At 40.1% G+C, this 26,142-nt stretch overlaps 1 protein-coding gene across 1 annotated transcript in view; it reads left to right on the top strand.

Moving 5' to 3' along the window:
- Positions 1–3,482: 3,482 nt before the first annotated feature.
- Positions 3,483–26,142, top strand: part of myt1la (myelin transcription factor 1-like, a) — a 51,015-nt gene continuing 28,355 nt past the window's right edge. Inside the window, exons 1-5 of the mRNA XM_079474186.1 lie at positions 3,483–3,709; positions 16,593–16,713; positions 17,875–17,920; positions 18,173–18,203; positions 19,865–19,927. Coding sequence (XP_079330312.1) covers positions 17,875–17,920; positions 18,173–18,203; positions 19,865–19,927 — 140 coding nt within the window. The 5' untranslated portion in view covers positions 3,483–3,709; positions 16,593–16,713. The remainder of the gene's footprint in view (positions 3,710–16,592; positions 16,714–17,874; positions 17,921–18,172; positions 18,204–19,864; positions 19,928–26,142) is intronic.

Raw genomic sequence — 26,142 nt, 5'->3', positions numbered from 1 at the left:
CGCAGCCTGAACGGAAGGTCGCGTTCTGTCGCTTCTGCAACGGCACTTTTTGGCAGCCAGAGAGAGAGAGAGCAGCAAAGACCCACAGAGAGATTAATGATGAAGGAGATTGTGAGTGGAAAAAACGAATTATGAAAACGGGTGCATAGAATGTCTTAAGCGTCGTGAAATTGTTATTTTATTTATTTGCAGCAAACGTGCCCACACTAATTTATATTCATTATGCAAGTGTTATTTCTTATATTGTCTACGGTATAAAGGCTACATTCAGTGGGGGTCCACAAAATGCATTTTTGCATTGGTTTAATTTAATACACACTCTACAAAAAGTAGTTCTTGGCTTGTAATCATAGGGGAACCACTTTTAGTGCTATATAGCACCATATCTTGGTGCTTCAGTGGTTGTTTGGGATGACTAAGGGTCTATATAGAACCGCTGAAGAACCATACAGCGGCTTAACAGGTTCTTTATACCAAAACAGTGCTAAATAGCACCTTGGTCATCCCATAAAAACAGTCAAGAACCTCTGAAGAACCACTGAAGCACCAAAATATGTATCTTGATATGTAAAATAATCTGAGTGAAAAGTTTTTAGCTTGATGACATCATGCACCTGAGCTGCCATGGATTTTGCAAGGTGATTACTATATAACTATATAATGATCAATATAGTTCAGCCAAAATTGTTCATCCAAAAATGGTTTCCTAAACCCTTCCTAAACTGTACGTGAAACAGAACAAAAAAATGTCCCAAAAATGTCAGTTGCTAACATTCTTCCAAATATCTTTCTTTGTGTTCAACAGAGGATGAATAATTTCCAGTTTTGGATGAAATATCCCTTAAATATATTATTTATATTTTTAATGTTAGCTAATTTCAATGCAATTGCTCATGTGTGTTCATTGTACATTAACTAATGTTAACAGGTAACACTTTTATCTTTCAAATGTATTGCTAAATGATGCTGTTGATATATTGCTCAACCTTAGTTCATAGCTTTTGCATTAACTTATAAAACCTTATTGTAAAGTATAACCTATTAATGGGAAATCAGAAATGTTTCTTTGTTTCACTTTTGTTTTAAAACTCCAACTCTTTGTGTTTCATTGCAGGTTTCATTTATGTTCCCAGAGAGAGTCCCTGAGATTCAATGTGGACTCTGTACCCCACTATATTTTTATTTGTGAGTGTGTGAATGCATGTGTTGCAGCGAGTGTTTGCCGATGTGTGCATTGTGTGCGTGTGCTTGATTGTGTCACAGCCCTACACACCGTCTGTGAAAATAAATCAGGTCCTATGAGGCTTCCCAGCCTATCACACTGCATTTGTCTCTTCCACCAGGGAAGACATATCTGCACTCCTCCACTCCTCTCCCTCGCTGCCTCAGCTCTTTCCCTTAGCGTGTGTATGTGTGTGTGTGTGTGTACATGTCTCCTCCAGTCTCCTCGCCTCCCCTGCCTTTCTCCTTTAATTACCGTTCTTTCCTCCCTCCACACAATCCCCGACACCACCAACCCCCCCCAAATCCCCTACTCTCCATGGCAGAGGCTGCTCTCATTCCCCTTGCCTTTTTTGCCTGTCTCCTCACTTCTCACCACGTTTTTTTGCTGGTCCTAGAGCAGTGGTTTCATTTTCCCAGGTAATGATTAAGATTTCGCTTCTAGGCGATGGCTGATCCCAGACCAGCTCGTGTTTATCTCCAGCAGAACAACGAGTTCTGTTGTGAGATGGGTGAATCAGAGGTTCCAGACACGCTTTCAGTAGACATTGATGCTGCGGCTGTGAGAAAGTCTCGTTATTAGTGCGATTTGAGTGTGTGCGAGTCTGTGTGTGCGCTCACGACTGCGTTTAGAGTCTATCGATCGGTCGGTTTTCCAGGCAGACACGAGGCGCAGGCCATTCAAAGAAACCCACTATAGATGGCACGTGCACGTCGAATGACACATGTCGCATTTTCCCCGCTCGCAACTTCGCTTTAGAGAAAGTCGGCGAGATGTATTCATGCCGCGTCGGGTTCTCACAATGGTTAGCCTTGTTCGTGAATACTGAAAGCACAACCACAGACATCACTTCTGGGATATCTGCCAAGTACATATGCATTTCATCTAATGGGAGTCTGCTCCGATGTGCGTAATGGCCACAGGGTTGCGTTTCACAGTGTCCCCACTCGAGCGATGCCCGTGAGGTACGGCACCCTTCACGGCCATCCCCAATGCCAGCGTTTTAGACGTTCTCCCTTTCCATTAATTAGCTTCTCCATTTTCTGGTGGCCACTCTGACATTTTCCTGCTGCTAATTCACTGATTAAACCTATTAACGTGATTAGGGAGGCATTTCCAAGACAGCTGCCATTATATGCGCCACACTGTCGAGAGGCAAGCAGGCTGCCTCGTATTTGCGTGGTTCGAGCTCGAGAAAGAAGACAGAAAAAAAGATTTTTTTGTGCATTTTGAACAGCTGTATTTGGCTGCTCTTCTCTCTGTCTACAGTTGAGTTCAGCACCAGGAACTGTCCAGCACTTCCCCCATTAAAGCACCAAGAGATGCCGGGTGTTTTCCCTGTTTCAGCACCAGGAGCTGTCCATTTGTGTTTCTGCACTTCTAATGCAAATCCTGAATAGGTTAGGATAACAATGGTAAATATATCACTGTTACGTGTTTTTTTAAACGATTCTGGAAAACCGCATCTTAGAATTACAGTAAGCCAGTTTAGAAAAGGCATTTCAGGTTTGGGCTATGTAAAAATGATCCATTGCATTGTCTTGGGTTTAATTAAAAATTTAAACAAAAGTGAATTTACTGAAGTTGTGCCATAGTTTGTAAATGAGACATTCGTCAGATGGGATTTAAAGCACACACGGCGTTGTTTACCATAGTGTTTGCTTAATTTTAAATGAGGCACATTTTACGGGCGCATATTTCATATTCTATATCAAATACAGCCACCCACACATATGCACACTGCTGTGCACCGCACTCATATGGCTTTGTAGACTCTATATTCTGTGGGGACAGCGAAGCGGGGTATCAGACCATCTACAGCTGATTTAATACAAGAGAGAGAACCTAAAGATGAGACATTTCCATCCTGCCCTTTGTTCTTCATGCAGACCAAAAAGCAAGAGCATTAAGTTTGTTTATCTTTCTATACAATTTCTCGATTTTGCATATTTTTTGGCCCAGCAGCCGGGGTGTCGCCTAAGCCGCGGGTCCTGGCTGTCTGTTTGTCTGTCTGATGGCAGTAAGGTGAAGTGGGTAAGTCTGGCTCCGCATGCTCCACACTTGGTAGTGCTGCAGTGTCGCGTCGCTTCTGGAGACTGGCTCACGCGCCTCTCTATACCGCCTCACACATTCAGCTCACAGCTCCCTCCCTCTGCTCCGGCTCTCTCTCACTCCCCTCCTCCCTGTCTGTCTGTCTGTGTCTCTCCCTCCCTCCCTCGCTCTCTCTCTCTCTCTCTCCCGCTCTTTCTACTGCCTCTCCAGAGCGGCTGCAGTTTCGTTCTCCTACACTCTCTCTCCCTCCATCTCTCCAAGTGCTGTAGGAATACCGAGCTCAGACAAAGAAAGCTCCAGAGAACAGAGGAGAGGAAGTAAAAGAGTGCACGTTGAGGGACAGAAAAGGCGTTTTAAAGAGAAAGACGGTGCAGACTTTCAGACCACGGTGTGAGAAGAGACTGAGAGAGAGAGAGAAACAGTGTCGCCATTTCAGTAGGTTTCACTTTGTTTACCTCTTGTTCTTCTTGTTTTGCCACGCTGGCATGATGTGGCCTCATAATCCGTGCTCATTTATGGACCGTTAGCGTGCATGCTTGCCTGTGCATGTGAACAAGTGTGAGAGAGGAAGACGTTTCAGACGCTATAATGCATTCATTAAGCCGTCACTTTTTGCATTCCAACACACAGGGCTGCAGAGTAGCTGTCTGACAAAGTAAGCTCTGCTACCTCATTGGCTTTCGAAACACGATGCTAGCTATCTGACAGACTAGTGGTTGTCCTCAACTACATATACGCATGACACTCAATAATTACCGAGCATTAAATTGATTTCTCACTAAAGCCTGACAGCAAATTCATCATGTTTTTAAGGTTTATTGTGCATGTTTGGGTCAAACTTACAGAGGCGGCTTGAACAGTTTTGCTCCTCTGGAAATTAACAGTGCGACTTTGAAAGTTGAGCGATTTGAAGTTGAATGTGAGTTGCGGTTGAGGTTTGCTGAACGTGGCTCTTGCAGATTTACCTGTAGAACAAAGAGAAGAGTTGGTACAACTGAGACTCGATAAACAGCTACTGATCATGCAGCCATAGGCATGAATATGATGTACAGAGGGGTTATATAATGTCAACCAGGGACATGCCATAGGGCAATGTGATTGTATATACACAGGACCTCCGGCACGGAGATTTACATTTCTTCTGAACATTAATATTGGTATTATTTAAAATGTATTGATGAAACTATTAAACAACTAAATATGTCTTCATTGATAACTTAGTGTACAAATCTCATAAACAATCACTGCATGTTTGCATCAGTGATGAACTATAGTTTTGGAGAAGACTTTAAAAAAGACATTATTTATACGTACAACCATCTGAACACATGTTTATGCAATGAGATGGGTGAGATTGTTGCTAATGTTCCCAGCTGATCTAAAACCAGCCATAATAATTCATAATAATAGCTCAGGTGAGACTTAAGGCAGGAGCTACCTGGATCAGCAGTAAGGTGTCTCAGAGCAATCTCAGCAGGAGTTCAGGAGTGAGATGTCATACTCACGCTCATGAATACTGTATGCGATCTCACACAGTTCCTGCATATGATCTCATTACTCTTCTGTATTACAAAGCTTGTTAGTGTAGTTTAAACTTACCATTAAAACATTATGCAGATATTTTATGGCAGTGACATTGTTATCTCATGTACTTATAGGCTTATTATTAGCATCAATAGCCTATACTTTTTAGTTTGAGAAATTATTGTTTGAGCGACCTTACTTTTGTGATTTCTTTTCAGCTTGGTACCGCATTTACGATTCTAAAACTAAACAGTCAGTGTATAACACTGGGTTTGAGGTGGAGACTTGTTCTCAGGAGAAGATATGATTTGTCTGGCTAGAAGCTCCATGACCCCAGAGGGCCCAAGCCATTTATATGAGAACTCGCGGAGGAAGAGAAAGAGACAGTCAGAAAGAGAGAGGGAAAGGGAAAGAGAGAAACATTGCCCATTTCACAATCTTACTGGTTTAATGAGTTGCCAACCCCCACCACCCTTTACCCACACCATACACAGAGAGAGAGAGAGAGAGAGAGAGAGAGAGAGAGAGAGACATACAAACACTTAACACTCTGTCTGATGTGTGGCAATGGCATAGATAAAAATAGCACTGACGGTGAAGGCAGCTTGGGAAAGAGCAAATTTAGAATGATTTCATTTATAATATGCATATAATATGCATATTAGGCTCAATGTACATACACACAATATTATCGATATAATTAAATGCTGAGTTGTTGTTTCCCAACCATTGGTTAAAAAAATGCAGGCTAATTAAAAACCCAACGGTACTTATATTTTGGGATAATTCAACAAAATGTTTATATGCACTACTACTTGTAAGTCGTTTTGGATAAAAGTGTCTGCCAAATGAATAAATGTAAATTTAAAATAAAATTCAGTCATAATTTACTCATCCTCATGTCATTTCCATATCTTGAATGCACAAGTCTGTTCTTGATGGAATTTATCAAGACATTTTAAACCTTCTGAACAAAGTTGCAGCCTGGCTTGAGTGAGAAAGCTAAATGAAAGAGAGAAGAAAGTCTTGCCAGTACGGAGAAACTTCGAAACAATATCTTAACAGAATCTTTATTTTTGGGTGAACTATTTATTTTAGTCAAAGTCTGTCACTGCATTAAGGCAAGTGAGATTTCTAACCTACCAGTCAAACTGATGCAGCTCTGCCAAACATCCAACCAATTCCCTCGTTTCCAGTAGATGTTTCCTTTAGCCGGACTGAAACTTTGGGTTTGTTGGTGGTTGTGTGGAACTAATCAAACCATTCATGATTATGTCAGTTAAAGTAAGAGTTCACCCCAAAAAAATTATTCTGTCATAATTTCTCACCCTCTTGTCATTTCAAACCTGTATGACTTCTGCGCAAAAGAAGATATTTTTAAGAATGTTGTTAACTGACCCGCATTCACTTGCATTGGATTTGTGTCCATACAATAGAAGTGTATAGGGGCCAGCGCTGTGAAGTTATCAACTTTCTTCTTCGAATATCATCTTTTGTGTTTTGCAGAAGAAAAAAAGTCATACAAGTTTGAAATGACAAGAGGGTGAGTAAATGATGACAAAAATATTTGGGTAAACGATCACTTTAAAGGAAGACAGTTCTAACTCTGCAATCTACTGCTTGCTCAGTCCCAAATAGTCTTCAAGAGGGATTTACAGAGAGGGTAAGTAGCTCTAGTGGTATTAATGCTGTGCGGTTGTGCTGAATCATGTGGTGCTACAGAAATGTTATCAGACTGACAGAGAGGCATTTATTGGCTGATGAACTTAGACACACACAGATATGCAGTCTTTCAATGTTTACGCCATAAGACTGAAAAATGACGCTAAAAATGAATTTGGATTGGAATAGGACTTTTCGGTTTAATTTAATTAAATTCTTGGAAGAAACGGAACATGACAACTATTGCAGTAGTAGTTCATGAGCTTTTTGTGAAAATAATGGCATAATGATGCCTTGTTGGTGATACATGTAATGAATTCATGAATTAATTATTGAATGTATTTTCTAGCACCTGCATTAACAGACACAGTTACAAAAACAAAGCAATTGTTAACCAACATACACAAATATTCAGAAACAAAGAACACATTCAAGGTAAAGCAGTGGATTGCATTTGCTAATGGTAGGGCGCTCACCGCATTGAGTACATGGAAACAGTCTCTCCATGGAATCTTTTACTTTATTATCTAAGTCCACATTTTCAACGCGTGTTTCTTCTAATAAGTCTCAGTGTAAGCAATGGCAGGTAGTATTCCTTATGAAGGAAAGACAAGGTCCAATGTAGGCATTGAGAAAGTCTAGCCTTGAGTCAATACCAATTGGTGCACACAGGTGACATGTTTTATAAATGTGGGTCATGAGGTGATGTAAAGATTTCTCAGTTCTCTGGACAAACCCTCCATCTACACATAAAGAGTTCATTGAATTTGCTCATTATATATGAAGGCTACGCACTTTCAGATGATAATGTTGCATTTCCATGGGAAGCCCTGATCTACATTAGATTCTGCTGTGACCTAGTTGAGTAAAGCAAGGGATAGACAGAGAGAAAAAAAGCAAAAGACTGAAAGAGGGAGTGAGAAAATGAAAATGAAAGCTAGTAAAAGATTTGTATGAGAGTGAATAAAATATTCGGGGGCAGCCCGGGTTAGATCCCAGGATGCAAGATCAGCAGCCATGAAGTGTAAACAAACCCAGTCTAGTCTCTCGCCCTAAGTAAACATCTGTAGCCCAGCAGTATTTTAGCCTAAATTAGGAGCATGTTCATTTTAAATGGTGAAATAAACTGTAGTTTTATAATCTAATTTAATTTGAACTAAAGTGACTTGTACTGCATACTAATTCAGCTATCCGTGTGTAAATGAATGACTGTTTATTTACCCTCATGTCTTTCCAGAAACAAATGTTGTTGTTTTTCCGTGGAACAATATGTGACCTTGCCTATGAACACCGAAGTCTCACAATCTAGATATTTGGAGCTATTTCAACCATTCATTTCATTATGATTTTAATATTTGACATAGTCTTACTCAGTCTATGTTAAAATATCACAATATAGTCATTATATGGACACAAAACCACTGAGAGATTTCTCAAAAAATCTTCTTTTGAGTCATATACAGAGGGTGAATAAATTATGACATAATATTTATTTTAAGGTGTACAACCTCTTTAAATCTGCGATTGTATAAATATATAATTTTTCTTTCTACTGATTCTTTAAGACAATATTCTGTGTTACTTAGAAAGAAAATACATGAAAGTGACTAACCGAGAGGACGATAGGAGGTTACACAGCTGTTCCCTTTATAAATACCAAGCCAGCCATATCTTCCCCAACCATACCCATGAGTCCATCAATCACTGCATTCAATCCTGCGAATGCATCTGATCACCTTATCAGGCTCGTGGCATCAGTACACAACACACGAGCGCTGGTATATAAACTCCCATCCGCACAGACTGCATAGACGCTCTCAAAATCACTACTGACCTGATTTGCCCATATATGCACAGTGACTTGGAAAAGCTATCGAGCCTGTGTGTTGAAAGCACAAATAATGGTGATGATTCACTCCAATCTGTAAGAGCATCTCACACCATGAGCTGGGGCCACATATGGAGGCATATTTCCTGTTGCATTTGCAGATTTGTGGAAGGGAGGGGGGAATAAATGGAGGAGCCTCATCATCTTGCTTTTTGAATTTGAAAAGGTGTGTATGTTTGTTCAGTAGGGGCATTTTCCTTAATAACTAATCTTAGGTGATTACAAGAGTTGAGCTCTTAAGATATCATCTGCTTTCTGTTCACTCTTTATGCTTAGTGTAGTTCTAAAAGGAAAAGAAGATGGAGTACATTAGAGAGCTGAAATGGGCCAGAGTGGGTATTTTGCAACCGCAGACGTAGAAGCACGTTGGGTGTTAAAGGAATACAAAGTATTAGAAAAAGGAAACGAGGTTCTTATTGCTGCGTTGGCATTGGATGGAGATAACGTTCTCGAATTTACAGATGACAGAAGGATATAGATGGTTGAATGTTTTTTATATGGAAGTTGTGTCTTAATTGCTTTTTAATGTTTATATAATCAGTCACGCTTCATATTGTGTACAAGTCAGTATGCAATTTGTACCGAAGCTTCTGGGGGGAGGGGAAGATATATTTGAAAGAAATAAAGCTACTACTGGTGTAAGCAACAAAGAAACATCTTTCAAAGAACCGTCTCTTTCTTACATTCTGAAGAATATTTTCTGCCACAAAGAACATTTTGGAAACAGAAAGGTTCTTCAGATGTAAAAGGTTATTTGTGGAACCAAAACAACAATAAAGATCTTGCGACATTTTTAACTGTGGACATTGGGCATTTTCTTGTGTTATTGCTGCCAAGACCAGAGTCCTGCTTGAAGTTACAGTACAGCAGATTAATATGGTAGAGTTTGCATGAGAGCAGAAGATTTGTTTCTTGAACAGTGTCCGAAACAACTTGTGCTGATGGACTTGCAGTTTTCCTTTATTTTTATTAAATGCTTTGTGACCCCAAAATTCAACTGATTACTGCAATTCTCCGTGCTCTTTGAGAGTCTTTGGCCATCTATTGTGATAAATGATTAAGGGGGGTTGGGCTTTGAGTTACTACTGTTTATTCTCCTGTGCAACAAAAAGTCATGACTGGACAACATCATGTTTCTAGTCACATTGGTGTGCTAAGAAAGGGTAAATATCAATGGGAATATACTTGGGAGATATTTTTTTCACAATGTTATACTCCCCCGATTTCAAATTGTTTTACTTTAAAGAAATGTTGGAATATTGTAGATTTTTTAAATAAAAGATCAAAAGGAGAAACAATGCAGATTTATTTTTACAGCCTTCTCTGCTCATATTTACCAAGGGTCCCAATAATAGTGGAGGGCACTGTGCTATTGTCAATTTAAATAAAATCTAAGTTTTGACAGTGTAATATTTAGGCTATACACTCTTAGAAATAAAGGTGCTTCATAATGCCATAGAAGAACGTTTTTTTGTCTAAATGGTTCTATAAAGCACCTTTAACATCCGAAGAACCTTTCTGTTTCGGTTCTTTGTTGTGAAAAAAGGTTCTTCAGATAATGAGAAGGTAAGAAAGAGATGGTTATTTAAAGAACTGAATGGTTCTCCGTGGAACCAAAAATGGTTCTTCTAAGGCATTGCTGTGAAGAACCTATTAATTCCCTTTCTTTTTAAGAGAGAATGCTGTTTTCTGTTTATCCCTGACTATTTTTTATGGGTTTGAAATCATGGATTTCAACATTATTGCAAGCTTGATGAGAGATTTGTATTGCTCAGAGGCTCTTTTATGGCTCATGAGACTTCATTCAGTTTATTATTAATTAGTCTTACTGTAGACATTTGTAGTAAAATTCCAATAATACTAAGAGACCGAAACTGTTGACATGCTGTAAGTAATAAAATAATAAAAAAATAAATGTGGATGGCATAAATGCGATAATTCAGTTTTGTGAGAATTTGATGAGAAATATTTAAAGGGATAGTTCACGCAAACATAAAACTTATTTGATAAATTATTCACCCTCACCTCATTCCAAACCAGCATGACTTTATTTCTTCTGCAAAACACAAAATACATTTTAATGAACATTGTATACCAAACAACACTGACCCCAATTGCTTTCCATTGTATGGACACAAAACCAATGAGACATTTCTCACAATATATTGTGTGGGCCAAAGAAGAGTAATATTCTGGTTTTGAAACTATGCGAGTGAATCAATGACAGAATATTTCATTTTTGGGTGAACTATCCTTGCAATTCACATTGAAATTTCTGACTTAAGATATTGGTATACTGGCAAATGTAAGCACAGTTTGAGACAGTGTTGAGAACTTTACTGCTGAAACTTTAGAGTTGTTTACGTTGTTTTCTCAGGAGACAAATCAAAGAGGCAGAAAACCTAAGTCGCACTTCTCATGTGGTCTCATCGACATCTGCGAGAAACGTTAGAGACATTAAAGATATCTTGTTTGTGATTCTTCTTTCCTATGGGAGTCTACTACAGTTGGTACGGACTCTAGTCTGACTAAATCATACACGCACTGGTGGCATTTGTTTTCCATCTGCTGTTCTCACCTTCGGATGTCATTGTAGACCAGGCCTGTGAAAAGTTACATAACAACATCATATAACAGGGCTGGCATGAACAGCGGACCATCACATCATGTCCATACCAATTAGCTTTGGGGATATTTATATACAACGTACCACACACGCATACGCATACGCACACCCACACGCACAGATGTTAAGGAAAGACCAGTCTGTAAATTAAAGAGTTGGCTGTAGGGTTTCTTTCCAGACACTGTTTGGGAGTGTCGGACACAAAGCTTAGAGAATGAGTCATGAAGTGGGAGAGCTGTTATTTTTAACACGCAGGCGCTTGCACACACTCCGCCTTGCTTCACGCAGGCTGCTATGCAATTGGCTCACTGGGGACAGTCCTGTGATGGAAGACGTGAGGTAACACCTCCATTAGAGTCCAGTGCGGGCCCTCCAGCACAATGACTCAGCTAAAACACACTGCTAATTATTCATTAGGACCAAATGTGCCTACAGTAGACAGCTTGCCCAGGGCTCTGAGCGCATGGCACAACATCATATTCCCTTATCCCACATACACACTGCAGTAGATATGGGTTTTTAACAAGATGAGTAATTTTTGACATCCTTTGGTGGGAGAGAGCGAGATGAAATGGCTCATTATTGCAATTATTGTGATTATTCATTTAGGGAAGAGCGAGAGAGTAAGAGAGAAATAGAAAGAGAGAGAGCCCTGGCTGGTGGTAATTAAAGCACGTCCTTCTCGATAGGACGCAGTGGAGGTCTGGCTGATTGCTCCATGGTTTCTCTGAATGTGTTGTGAATGAGACAGACAGGAGAACAAGCGCTGCATGCTGATTAAAATCATATTTCCCATCCATCTCAGCTCAATCCGCGCTGATTTGCTTCGCTGATTAGAATATGCTGGCGACAACGATGGAGATGGAGCCCAACGCTACGCACCTATAACTAATCGCGTTCTAACGCTGCACAGAGCTCGTAAAGACGGGCCAAATTAGCACCCGTATGCATTCGGACTGATGTGCGCCCAAACACGTCTGGAAGACCAATAAGTCGACACAGAGGGCTTCGGATAGCAATGAGTTTGGGTATGGATGTCAGGATCTCCATCGGGCTGGTTGGTTGCAATTGTCGGCGGCTGTAAGAGTTAACTGACCACCAAACTGATGTTCTTTTCAGGGCTTTCTGTACATAGGTCCCTGTGTAAAACACACCTGTATGTGCGTGAAAGCTTCCAAGCCGTGTGCTATACCGAACACACACTGGAACACACTGGCTCACCAGCTGCAGAGGTAAGGCATGGTGAGCCCAGCAGGCTGCTGTAGAGTAGAGGAGGAGATGTAATTAGCAGGTATGGTGTGAAAGCGGTCAGATCAGGCTGCAAGGTGCCCCGCATTGTGAACAAGCTAAGTGCTGCAAAAGTTCATCATGACATTTTCACCTCCATTATGTGTCATGGGATGGCATTTATGCTGTATTTAATGGAGGATTGTGTTTGCGCTTCTGTGTGTGCTTTAATTTAGAAACATGCTTAGGCTGGAATGTTTGAATAATATTTTTATTATTCCTGATATTCGTTTTAGGTTTGTTTTGAATTGCATTTTTTGTTATTGTTCATAAAAAAACAAAGGATGCTAAAAATTTGGGGTGAATTTAGGACAAAGAAAGTTTGTAGATAAAGACAAAATAATAACAATAAGAAATGTATAAAGCCATGTAGATGCTATTGTAACCCTTAACAGAGACCAAAAATATGTATGATTAGATTTGTCCAATTGAAGGAATAGTTTACCCAAATATTTGTATTATTTACTCATCCTCATGTCATTTGAAACCCATATGACTTTTTTCTCTTACAGAACACAAAAGAAGACAGACAAGATTGGGTTACCATTGACTTCCACTGCCAGATTTCTTTAAATGTATTTTTCTGTTTTACACAGAAGAAAGAGTCATATCGTCGCTGTGCTTCCAAAACCTATGAGTTTAAAATTAGCAAAACACTGAACTTTTTGAATGATTAAATACTTAATAGTTTTTATTGGTAAAGCTATTTTCAAATAGTTACCAACATGATGGGAGACTTATGATATTGATTTATGGCAAAAAATTTAAATCACAAAATATGGAGATACAAGGTTTCAGAAGGATAGCTGCGATATACAAGATTTGGATGACAAGAGGTTGAAAATTTATTTTTGTGGAAAACCTTAAATGTTCATGACGGCACCCCCATTTACAACCTGGAAAAGACTAGCAAGAAGCAAATCATTTTATAGTTATGTCACATAAGTAGCTGAAAGAAGAAAAGGGAATTAGCTGTTCAGTTTGTTCCACCCAAACTTCCTGTTTCAAAAGGAAACACATTAAGGAAGAGAGAACGAACAACAGTCACTGTGCTCGTCAAGTAAATTCACAGCATTTTTATTCGCTTACAAGATTCTGTAGATAATGAATGTGTTTTTCACACATCCTGGAAAGAGTTACGGTAAGAAAACCTGTATATCAAACACATTCAAAACACATACTGTACTGAAAAGCCATTAATTGCTGTCAACTAGTCATTGCTGGCGTAATCTGACGGGTACGCTGATTTCTTCCTGTCAGCCATTTCTGGCAGTCTGGGTGCCCACGTCTCCTCCGGGCCTGGCACCAACCAAGGTTGTCGAATGAGGGACCAAAAGCTATTTTCCGCTGAACTACTCCGCTCTCTCTGAGGACATGAAGTCTCAGGAAGCCTTCAGCCTTTCCCGTCTCTGGGAGAGAGGACTTCTGGCGCCTCTGTTGCCATTGACGACGTGTTGGTTGGATCCCACGCGGTTGCCAGGCATCATTAAGACCTGATGGCACGGGTTTTTCTCTCCATAAGCAAGCCTTGAAAATGGCAGGGGCAATTAAAGCTCTTCTCTGCCTGATGGAATAGAATGAGGCCCCAGGAGAGAGACAGAGAGGGCAAAGAGATGGAGAGGGAGGCATTGTTCTCCAGCTTTACCTTTGATGATGATGCGATAGAGTGCATCGGGGTGGAAGAGAGGTTTGCTTCACTGTTTAGTGCAGAGTATGTTCATGGATTTTATCCATGCCGTGCGTTATATGGGTTGAGTCAGACGTTGGGCTCTGAGAGCCCTCAACACAGAGCCCTTTTTGTAGATTAGTTGCATCTGGCAGATCAAGACCATTTCCATTAGTGCTTAAATTAGGAAACTTACAAGAAATGTCCTCAGAGCTCTGGTGCCATCTCGCAGATGGGAGATGTGCCAGCGTATGTTTTGAGGCAGGAGCTATTCTCAAAATACCCTCCAGTGCTGATGTAGTTGTGGTTTCAGACCCATCTAGTTTTTTCTCTCTTGCATTCTGCTTATAAGCTATGGCTCCATGGCTAGTCATGTAGCTAATAATGAAGAGCTCTAGTGTGCGTGTGCTCGGATTCTAAATGAGGACTGGAAAATGCAAGCAGCCCACACTCTCTGCTCAGCCCGCTGATTGGAATTCTGGCTAGACTCTGTGCAGGCATCTGCATTACATGCGCGCACACTCACGCGCAGACAAATTTGCATTACCGCTGCAATCACGCTGAGTGAGTCACGCCAACTGATAAGGTAGAGCAGAAGTCTAGACTCTTTCAAGCTCTTGACTAAATATTCCAGTATTGTGCCGCCCAGTGGATAACAGACCTTGGGTGTTTCAGCGACATAACACCACTGTCGTGGGCCGGGCCTCATTTTTGTAATGTAAGAGAATGTGAAATGAATAATGTCTCATGACATGATTGTTTCAGGGCTCTTGTAGACATGATGCCATCTGAACTGAGTCCGGGCAACAACCAGCCAAGCAAATCTGACCAGTCACACCACATAAATCCAGACCAATCTCAAGGCCTCTGACATTATGACGCAACACAGACGGACATAGATGTGTTTCAAAATGGCAAAAAGTATGATTTGGAATTTGGACGTGCAGAGTATTTTTATGGCCATCCATAAAGTCTGGCTGAAGGGGAAATTAGCTGCAGCGGTTGCATGCTGAGCCTGGAGGGTTGCAGGGTCATGTCTCTCTGACTGGGTCACTCTGTTCCAGATGACTGGGCGTGATGCACGATCACACAAACTCGCATACACGCTCTTATGTGGGGGAGGAAAGTCTCACATTGGTGCTGTGCAGCTGTAGCACTTTTTAGATGAATGGGATGTGACAAAAACCCAGCCAGACGAATGCCCGCGTGAGGGTTTTTGGGGCGGGGTGAGAGGCGGGTGCTGGAAGACGGAAAATTTGGCCTGATGTTAAGACCCTATCTCCAGCCGTACTTTATACGTAGCCAACTGAAAACTGTTCTGATCCAGAATGTCTGTGCTCTGTAACTCTCTCCCGCAATGTCTGGGCTGTGTTCTGAAACTGAATTATTAATAAGTATTATTAATACTGAGATAAATTCTAACAAAGGCAATAAAGTTCACAATCAAATATGATATAAAAAAACCTTGAATGAAATTGGAACCTCAATGAGCTCAGGTTGAGGTCTTCACTCATCATTGTGAGGTATATGGATAGAGAGAAAGGGTGAGGCAGACATTGCGAAAGAAAGAGAAAGAGAGAGAGAGCGAGCGAGAGGGAGGGAAAGAGAGAGAGAATTAGATTTTGAAGCAGTATGTCCCACTTTATGTGAGACAGAAGGGTATTGGGCATGAATACTAAATAGTATTTTCCCCAATTACAAGCAAGCTGGGCCAGCTCCCTGCCACTGGGAGACAGCTGGAGCTCCTATGCTTTGACCAAGTGAAGTTCAGATGCTTGCTTCCCATATTGTCCTAGTGTGAGCGACGGAGCGATCTATCAGCAAAAGGAGGGTCAACGTGAGAGGCGAGCGCACACGTTCATGGGAGGCGAACATGAGAAGTTGTTAATCACAAAGAACTGTCTTTCTAAGGAAATACATTCAAGTCTGTATCTTGCTTTCAATGCATAGCTCCAGCACTTGGAGAGCAGCTTTTGTGTCGCTGGCCTTGGTGCTGAAATGTACTTGCACGAGCACATGGATCTGTATCTGTTCCTCACACAGACACAGAGAGAAACGTGCATCAGCGACACACACATTAACACGATTTGCAAGAAGCATGAGAAACAAAGTGTAAGCTTGTTGACAGAGAGAGGAGAATCTAATATGTTGGTGTGTGTGTGTGTGTATGTTTGTGTCTGAAAGAAAATTTGAAGTATTCTATATGACCTGTTAAACATTCATGGAACAAACTCGACATTTTATTGAATACAACTCTGAGCACTTAATATAAGCTAAACTTGTCAAAAGGATCAAGTGTCTGCACTTCATTACTTTAAAGGGTTAAAAAAAACTTCCCCAGTGATTTACATTTTTATAACATTCCTTCTAAAGGCATGAAGACCTTCATGATTCTCTCAAAAATAAAAGTCTTTATTCCTTATGAACAGAACATATTTTCAAACTTTAAAAGCTGCACCTGTCACTTATTATCTTTTCAAATAAATGAATACTGACAGTTATTTGTTTTTTTCTTTGCTCTGACACTATGATAATGAAGGCACGCAATAACTTTTGACATCTGTACGTCTCTCACAATAAGTGTATTGTACGTCAATCTGCAGATTTTACGTAACTTCAATTTATGACAAGTGATAGTGGAAAGCGTTTTTTTCTTCTCCAACAGAAAATGAGTTTTGAGGAACAGTTTTGAGGGACGCGCTGCGGAAGATTCAGCCTTATCGCACCACACAGGAGGAGCTCACCTGTCCCACACACCTGTCCCACCATCAACCAGTAAATCTCAGGTAATGCCCTTTACACAATCTGTCTGCATGGCTGCAGTGTTATTAGAGCTACCAATCTAATATGCTAATTCTGTAATTAAGTTTGTAATTAAAAATATTTCAAGAAATTATAGCCCATCCTTAAATTCCATAATAAGGGATTTTCCAACCATTAGAGCAATTTAATCTTCATGTTTTGTAAGTTTGCAATGTCTGAATTAGTTTTGTTTTTAGATTTATTGGCTTTCATTTTACATTTTTGTTTATTATTATAATTTTAGTGCCCAACACTTATTCAGTTTATTTAGATTTTTCGATTACTTTAGGTTTTACAATCAATTTTATACCCTATATTTTACTTGATTTCATTAAACAGAAATGTTTTTGAAAGTTGTAATTTTAGTCAACTATAATAAACTATATAATAACTGAGTATGTCTTCTTTATTCCCAGTACTTTAGTGAAATTTGCGATCTTTGTCACCGGAGAATGCTGAGAACATGCGAATACTCCTTTCATTATTACACTAACCAATCAGATTTGCAATTCAAATGACACAATGTAATTTTCCTACATCAAAACTGTCCCAGAAAAAGGCAACAGAGGAGGCAAAAGGAAATTAAAACACTTGACTGTGGGCAATCAAAGGCTTATGCGCATTGAAACAGAAATATAACAAACAATAGTGTATATTGACACTTTTTGCAATGCTTTGCTTGTCTGGCACAATAATGTTACGTTTAAATTATCTTCATATATGAGAAAATATGTATTTATGCAATTTAATTAAGCGTAATAATGTTATCAATTGACAGCCCTAATAGCTACATTGTATTAAACATTTCCCTCCATTTTGAAGGCTTGGTGCTTCATTGTTTCCTAAACAATGTATACCCATTATAGCACTTAAACACTAAATCTGCATACAATTTGCATTGTGGCCATAATGTACAACGTAAATAAAAAAACATCACTTATGGTAAATAAGGTCTGTAATGTTTTATAAAAATGTTCTATATCATCTAAGCCTTCTTCTCTGCTGTAATTTTTTTCATAAGCATACATGCTGCAGACATCATTGCCCTTTTACAGCAGCATAAGAACTGTCAGGCGTACCGTGGCTTTTATGGTAGCTTAGATAGTAGACCGGAGGTCAGACTAATTGCTGATTCCTTTCCCCAGATGGAGGTGGATGCGGCCGAGAAACGTCATCGAACACGATCTAAAGGTGCGCCAGCTTTTGGCTGCAGTCTTAACCTATGGTCAAATCCATTTTCCCCACTTTCATCCCATGATTGAGACATTTATTGGGTTTAACAAATTTTCACTGATGTCAGTAGTGACAAATGTAGACTATTTATTGGACAGGTGAAGGATCTAGCGAGAAGTGACTCAGACAATCAGTTTACTCATTTTATTAAAATAACTTGACTTTCATGTTTATTATTTTTACTAATTGTTCTTACTGTGATTTTTTTAGTTGCTGTGGAGGCCGCACAGGAACTGTTTAGGTAAGTCTGCATAAAGTGCAGGAATAATTCACTTTCAAAGTCAACATGAAACGTTAAACAATCTATTATTGATAATTATGTTATATTGTTGTATTGTTTTAAATATGTTATATTGAGTACTTAGTTTTTTGAGTGAAGGTGGAATTCTTCGATAAAAAAGTTTAACTTTTGGAAATATAAATTTCCATTCGAGATGGCATCGAAGCATACTTTTGCTAATTGATATTATTCAGTGTGATTTATCCAATATGGCACGTACTACAGGCACAGCCTATTAATAGACCTCTTAGTGTAATTGCCTTCAGTGAGAACATATGATTCTCCCAATTAGTATTAGTAAATATCCCTACGCTCATAATGAAATCATGCGTCATGATGAGAGCGAACGGTCTGTTTTTCTTCAGGGTGGCGATTGTTTTACTCATCTGTTGCCTTCACTTTTCCCCTTGCATATCCTTCCCTCAAGCGCAATTTACTAGCCTCGTAAATGGCAGTATTTTTCTCATTACGAATAGTTTAACACACACTGTTGTTGAAAAAAGGCGTATTCCGTATTGTGCGTCTATATGCCAATTACAGCGACAGCAGCAAGGACGCTGGGGTGTGGGACTTTCCAGAGTCGGCTTGTGTTGTCTTTATTATGGTATCGGACCAAATAGATCAGTTGGATACCCTCTGTTCTCTCTCTGTCTCTCTCTCTCCCTCCTTTCCAATCATCAGGGCAATCTGCTTTATCAGCAGGTCCAGGCCTGTAGCTGCAGGCATCTTTAACACCAGTAACAGTCACTGATGGGTCACTAGCTTGATCAGACACACAGATCCCCAGCCAACATCATCTCGGGGAGATGCAAGTCTTGAGCTAGGCTAGACATGTTTCTACTCATTGTCCTACTTTTTAAAAAAAGTGAAAAAATGTTGACCTAAAAATTGCATTGACTATGTTGGCTCTATACTTAGTGAAGATAACTATAAAAAAAAAATCTGAATCATAATTTTTGCCTGATTTACTCCTCCTCGCATTATTTCAATGCCGTATGATGTTATTTCGAAAATGCTAAAAATATCTTTGCTCACGGTTAATAGGTTCACAGTGACCACTGGCTGTCAAGCTCTGAAAGGACATAAAATACTTTAAAAGCAACATTAAAGTAGTCCATGTGACTCATGCTTTACATTCAAAGTCTTCTGAAGCCTTATGTAATGAAGAGACTGAAATGATTCACTGGTAATATTCACCCTCTCTTCTCAAATCAAACATAATTCCAGTCTGAAATGACATGAGGGTGAGTGAATGACTCGATGTTGGAACAGTGCAGGACTTCTAAACTTTAAAGGTTTTGCCTCGTGGCTCTTAACTGGTTGTGAACCTAAATGGAAGAGCCGAAAAGAATGATATGCAATAGGAAACATGAAATATGGAGCCTGGTGAGTCATAGGCCTGGAGGACGCTGGGTTCTCTCTAAATCTGTAATGTGCTGATGTGCCATGATTCAAACACCGTCAACAAGAAAGAGTGTGTGCATGTGTCTATTTGCGTGTCTGTCTGCATGCGTGTATACGTCTGTGTGACGTCAGACTTGTATTAATTATTCCTCTTGTCTGCATGCGTGTACAGGTCTGTGTTACATCAGACTTGTATTAATTATTCTTCTTGTCTGCAGCTGTCCCACACCAGGGTGTGATGGTAGTGGACATGTCAGTGGCAAATACGCCAGACACAGGAGGTAAGAATTGACCTCTCATTTCTCCCTCATACACTGAGCAGAAATGAAAACTGCACCCACCCAACTGAAAATCATTATATTGCTAGTCTTCCTTATACGTCTAGTATCACAGAAGAAGAATGAAAGCTCTTAACCACTTACCAAAAAAGTTTCAAAATTAAGTGAATTGAATTTGAATTATGCCTGCTTCTTTACTTCATACATCCTTTTACCAGCGAAAAGCTGTCAAACTGCTGTTAAAAGATGCTAGACTACGATGAACAAGCACTAGCGCTAACTAAAATGAAGCGTTTTAACTTAACGTGACAATGTTTTTTGATTGTGGCATCAATTTTGTATTAGAATGTGTGACTCAAAAAGCCTGGATAAACTAAAAGCTCAGCTATCTGAGAGTCCTCAGCAGCGGCCTGTCCCTCAGCATTAGTATCTTCTGTTGTTTACCCTAAAACTTTTTCCATTTGAGTGGCCTGTAAGCTTGCACAACTTTACCCCTTTGAAAGTATCTGTGTCGAACTTAAAATGGACAATTATTATTGGAATATTACAGTTCACACCAAGAAAAATAACTAAAGACGGCTATGATGAATACTACATTAGCGTCCAATGGACAAAAACGCTTTATTAATTTAGATGGATTTTGATTGACAAAAAATGATGTATTGTTCATCAGCTAAAAACATATGTTACTGTGATAGTTATAGTGGTGTGAACTCTGCTATTCTTATACACTTTGTACACTTGTAAACTTTATAGTTACAGTTATTGTTATCATCCTTGTTGCGAACAGGCCAAAAGGGACAGTTCAACCAAAAATTTAAATTCTGCCAATATTAACTCACACTCGAGTTGTTCCAAATCTGCATAAATATATTTGACAATCATTGTCACAAGTGCACAAGTTTGCTTTCCTACATTCTTTAAAATATCTTTTTTTTTTTTAACAGACATTTATAAAGCAATTTTTCCTACTATGGTAGACAATGGTGGCCAAGAACTGTTTGGTTTCTCTGTGTTCATCAGAACAAATACATTTATACAGAATTGAAACAACTTGAGGGTGCAAATGCTTACCAACGTTCCTAAAAACATATTTCTTTGTGTTCTGCAAAAGAAAGGAATAAAATGAGGATGAGACAAAATAGTTCAAATGTTTTGGGTGAACTATCTAATTAACTCCGTTAGCATATGTCAGGAACACGTGGAGGCTGAAGATAAGTGCGGCATCTTTAATATTAATAGTAATCGGCTTGTCAAACGCCTTAGAAGGAGCATGCAGTTTGTGTCCAAAAAAGCTTTTTCGAGGACAAATTGCAAAAGGGATACAAATGGCACCATTCAACTTGCAGGCAACCTAAGATAATTAATGTTTATACTTTAACACTAAGATGCGTTGGGGCTTATTTTCTGAAGAGAAGAAGATTCAAGAGTATTTTAAATATATTAAGGGTTTTACTACATTGACAGCTAATTTCTTCCCATTACTAAACAAATAATACTCTCTGATTTGACAACTGTTGTCAAAGGCACTCTCTTAGCCTGCTCCACTTACGACATGCCTCTCTTCTTGATGCTGTTTACTGTACCTCAGAAGAAAGATACAACACAAGAGCAGCAGAACAGAAAAGATTGATGGATATGTCTGCTGTGTCACCCCATCAGCCGAGCCTTTGAACCACCAACCAGAATTACATTTTTGCTACAGACAAATGGTACCTCCAACAGACCTCTCAGTGAAAAGGCAAAGAAAGGGCGAGAGAGTGACGAATTACCCCAAAATGAGAGGATGGGGAGCGAACGGTGTTCCGACTGTGCTTTCAGAGCACACTAGCATTTAGGGGGCATTGTGGGAACGGCAGGGTTATAATGAGGACACTGCGTTACCTTTGCAGGCTATGCAGCATCTGCCACCCTTTACCACTCCATTAAAAAGTAATGATGACAAAACAATAACAGCGTTTGTCTCCTGCGGCAAAGACCGAGTATATATCTCAGCAGAGGTTCACGCCCCTAATGTATAGCTGTTCCGATGGGGTTGTGAACTAATGAAATGTATACGTTGTGCATACATTTATAAAGATGGGCTCCCAGGGCAAGACATTAACTGAAAATGTGTCCATTAGACTTTTTCACCGAGGTGTGCCCAGTTTCATCACGTAGGTCTGCCCACCTCCGGTGAGCCTTTACATTATGGACTAAACTGACTTTTTTGATTATTGTTCAACAACTATACTGCATAATGTCTTTCCGCTTGTAAAAATATGTAATATGACTAAGAATACATATGGTGTGTATATCCACAAAAAAAGCTAATTATAAAGAGTAAAAAAGGTGCTCACATTAAAAAAGATAATCAAAAATAGTCAGCACAATGAAAAATTGCATCCTTTGCATCTAAAATATTATAAAGAACACATGTGAAGTGAGATATTCTTTAATGTGCCTCTCATCTAAAAATACCCACCTGTGCACGCTCTGTAATCCCTACTCTACCTGAAAACATGTATTCTGCTCATTCTCCGTTTTAGAGAATGCTGAGCCCTTTAATAAGAGGATGTGTCAATACAGGTGTGACTGCTATGATTTTAGCAGGGTTTAGTAATTGCATTGTGCCGTTCGTGTTTAGTACCCTCTCTCTCTCTCTCTCTCTCTCTCTCCTCCTCCTCCTCTCCATCTGTGTCTCTCCCTCGTTCCACTTTCCTATTTTCTCTCCCAGCTCCTCCTCCTCTTCCCCACATCCTGGCTCTTTGTTCTACCTTCCCTGTACAGCTTCTGCGGCTCTTTCTCCAATCCCTCTTTCATTCCCATCTTCTCCTCCATCCAGCCTCCCTTCACCTCCCTTTCTGATGGATGACTCACGTAAGCTGAAGCCCAGGGCTGTATAATTCAGGGCTTGACAGGTAGCACTCACTAAAAGAATTGGAACTGAGCCAAGAGCTGGTGGCAGAGGCCAGAGAATGGTGTAGTCGTACACTCGCTCTCATTCTCTGTTTCTCTCCCTCTCCTTTTTTTTCTCAATATAGCACCTTGCCTTTTTTTTCTGCTCTACGCGTGTCTGGCCTCTCCTCCTTTGTGGTAGCCATGGTGCACATGTTTAATGCCAGACTTAATTCAACCGGTGTATTTTCTTCCAACAGAAAAACAAAGAGACTACGAAAGAGAATACGTCAAGTGTAAAATGACCAAAACATGGCTAAAGGAAAAAAGAGTATCCTTACCAAAGCTTTTGGCCAAGACTCAGAATTAACATCTAAAGCAATTTTTAAATGCAGATGAATAAAAGTATATTTTCAATAATGAGCATAATCCTTTGAGTTCCACAGACCTTGGCTTGACAAGTGAGCTCATTCTTTGTTAGTAATGAGGTGAGAAGAAAAGTTATTTAGCTATTAAAATATAGCCTACAGTTCGAGGCCATGATAGATAGGGCTTAAGTGGGATATTGGCCAGGGCACACAGCCTCTTGGTGTATTTACATTTACATTTAGTCATTTAGCAGACGCTTTTATCCAAAGCGACTTACAGATGAGGAAACATTGGAAGCAATTATAACAACATAGGCAACAAAATACATAAGTGCATTAAAGTGCATCAAAACTAGTCCATTAAAGCCTAGCACAGTATACAAAGCTAAGAATAGTGAGGTTAGTCATTTTCTATTTTTTTTTATAAAGAAGAAAAGGGAAAGAATTAGGATAAATCAATCAGCGACGTGTTGATGGAAGAGATGTGTTTTTAGGCGTTTTTTAAAGATGGCAACCAAGTCTGCTGATCTTGTAGCAGCAGGTAGATCATTCCACCATTGTGGAACAGATCCAGAGAAGGTACGGGAGGTATTTCATTTGACCAACACTGGGTGCATTGTTTATATTGAGAAACAGCCTGAATGACTATAAAAATCAAAAAAATTTAATGAGTTACACTATTAGTGTTTGCTTTCAAACATCTGTTTGGTTGCAACACGATATGCCATTCATAAAAATTACGTTGATTCCCATTCATTAAATAAAATATTAAGAGCAAAACAGCTGGGACTGACTGACTGCCTCTCCATTTTTGCAATATTCTAACGAAACGGAGCCACTTTCAAAATGTGCAGTAAACTATTTTTTTTAAGGTCAGAAAATATGTGTCTGCTTATCGGTTACTTAAAAGCCACTGACGTCTAATAGGCTATTAATACTTATGAAGTGTTTTATCAACATTCACATCTTTTGTGCTGAATGGAAGTCGATAGAATTACGACCACAGACGTTCCTTTGTTGAAACAAAGCTGCTGATGTATTCCACTTTCTCAAGAGTTTACTGATATTTAGCATGATGGATGCTTAGAGACGGCATTCATTTATAGCCGTAGGCCATAATTTACTCAACACCTTAATTCTATGTAGCAGGAAGAAATAACATTTGTGTGTCGGTAACTCACCATCAGCATGCAAACAGATGGGTTCTGGACTGTGTGGGCGGCACATGCAGTTTTGTCCTTTTTCTCACTCTCGTTTTTTTGGTAGGTCTTCGGTCTGCAGTCTATTCTATCTTTTGGCTTCGTTGCTTCGTCAAGTCAATTTAAATTATCTTTGCTACGAATTCTAAGGGCTTGTTTGTTATCCGTAAGTGGTGTGTAATTTGTCCAAACCGTTAATTCAACTGTGAGGCAGAGCACGATATTCTCGTCTGTCCTATAATGTAGCCAGAGGGGGCAAGGCATTAAACCCTATTCATGTTTCTTAGTGGATTATGTATCCATGTGTCTGTGTGATCTTAACCCATGTAACACATCTTGTGACATGGAAAACCGCTGGAAAATGAAAGGGCTGCTTTTCCCATCGGAGGAGCCCCGTGGACTGCAACCCTCCAGCTCGAAGGGCGGCCAGAAATGAGCTTCTGTTTCCGTCTTTTTGTCACGTTCGGCCATCCGATATCTCACCAAGGTTCAAACCTGCGTGAATGGCAGTCATATCTTCTGCCTCCAAAGACCACGCTGAGATTTAAAACCCTTTTCCAGGGTCGAACTTCACAAGCCTCTGCGGTAAATTGAATCGGCAAGGACATAATCGCCACAAACAGCCTCGCTGTGCACGTGTGAGGTGGTGTGATTGTATTCTGTGTTTTGAGACAGAGGGGGACCGGGCTCCGCAGTGACAGAGAAGAGCGGCGAGCTGCAGAGACAGACAGAGCCCTGCAGAATGCACAACACCAGCACCTCCTTTGTTCTGCTTTTTGGGAGGGCGCAGAACGAAGGGAGGGTAGAGGGGAGATGTCTGTCAGGCTCAGAATCACTGATATCTCTCTCTTTTTCTCTCTCTCGCGCTCTGTCTGTCTGCTCAAATGGCAAATCCCACTCCTGAGGGGGAGATCACCATGGTGACAGCGCCTTGCCACACATGCCTGTGGATGCTGCAGTGTAGGAGCACAGAGGAGCCGTGTGCTCCTATGGCAACTCAAACATGAACAGCCAGCTGTAGCTTCTGAATTTGCCTCCCTGGCCCTATAGCATTACACTCTGTAAGAATGTACCTGGCGCCAAAGAAGGGAGAATCAACAATAGACTACAGCTTGAACATGCCCATGATATTCAAGCCAATTAAAAGTAAAGAGGAAACATTTTTTCTGCACAATCTGAGGTCTCTCGTTGTAACAGAATGGCTATTTGAAGACGTTTAATTAAAATAAAACACGCAAAAAAAAATTCTCAATCATCATTCCACCGCTAGTAGGGTTTTGTTTACACCATTATTCTGATGGCTGCTGCAGATATTATCGAACAAACTCAGGCTAATATTTTGGCCATTTTTGGTATTAGTCAAGATCATGAGAGGATTTGTCCACCAGGAGATGTCTGACTGAAGTCATTATTTCACAGCTCACAGATCTTTCTGTCTCTCTCTCTCTCTCTCTCTGCCGTAATTACCTTAGTCCCACTCAAAGCCTGCCTCCACCGCTCCCGTATTCAAATGTGGTTTAATTACCTGTGGAATTTTAATTGGCGTGGCCTGCCAGTGGGAAACGCGAAGGTGTCCAAGGTCATTCCGAGTCGTTCGCGAACGCTCTCACCCACACAGACGATGCTGGCAACCTGCCCGCACAACAGCACATAGCGCAGCTTCTATAGCACCTGCTTTAAACAAATAAAACAATAGAGAGGAGAACAGGCACATCACACTGTTAGAACACTGATGCATTATTGAATTATGATAATTACATTTCTATTTAAGGAA

This window comes from Barbatula barbatula, assembly GCF_947034865.1.
Source record: "Barbatula barbatula genome assembly, chromosome: 15".
In the NCBI taxonomy this organism is placed as follows: domain Eukaryota; kingdom Metazoa; phylum Chordata; class Actinopteri; order Cypriniformes; family Nemacheilidae; genus Barbatula; species Barbatula barbatula.
This window is presented reverse-complemented; position numbering and strand designations above follow the sequence as displayed.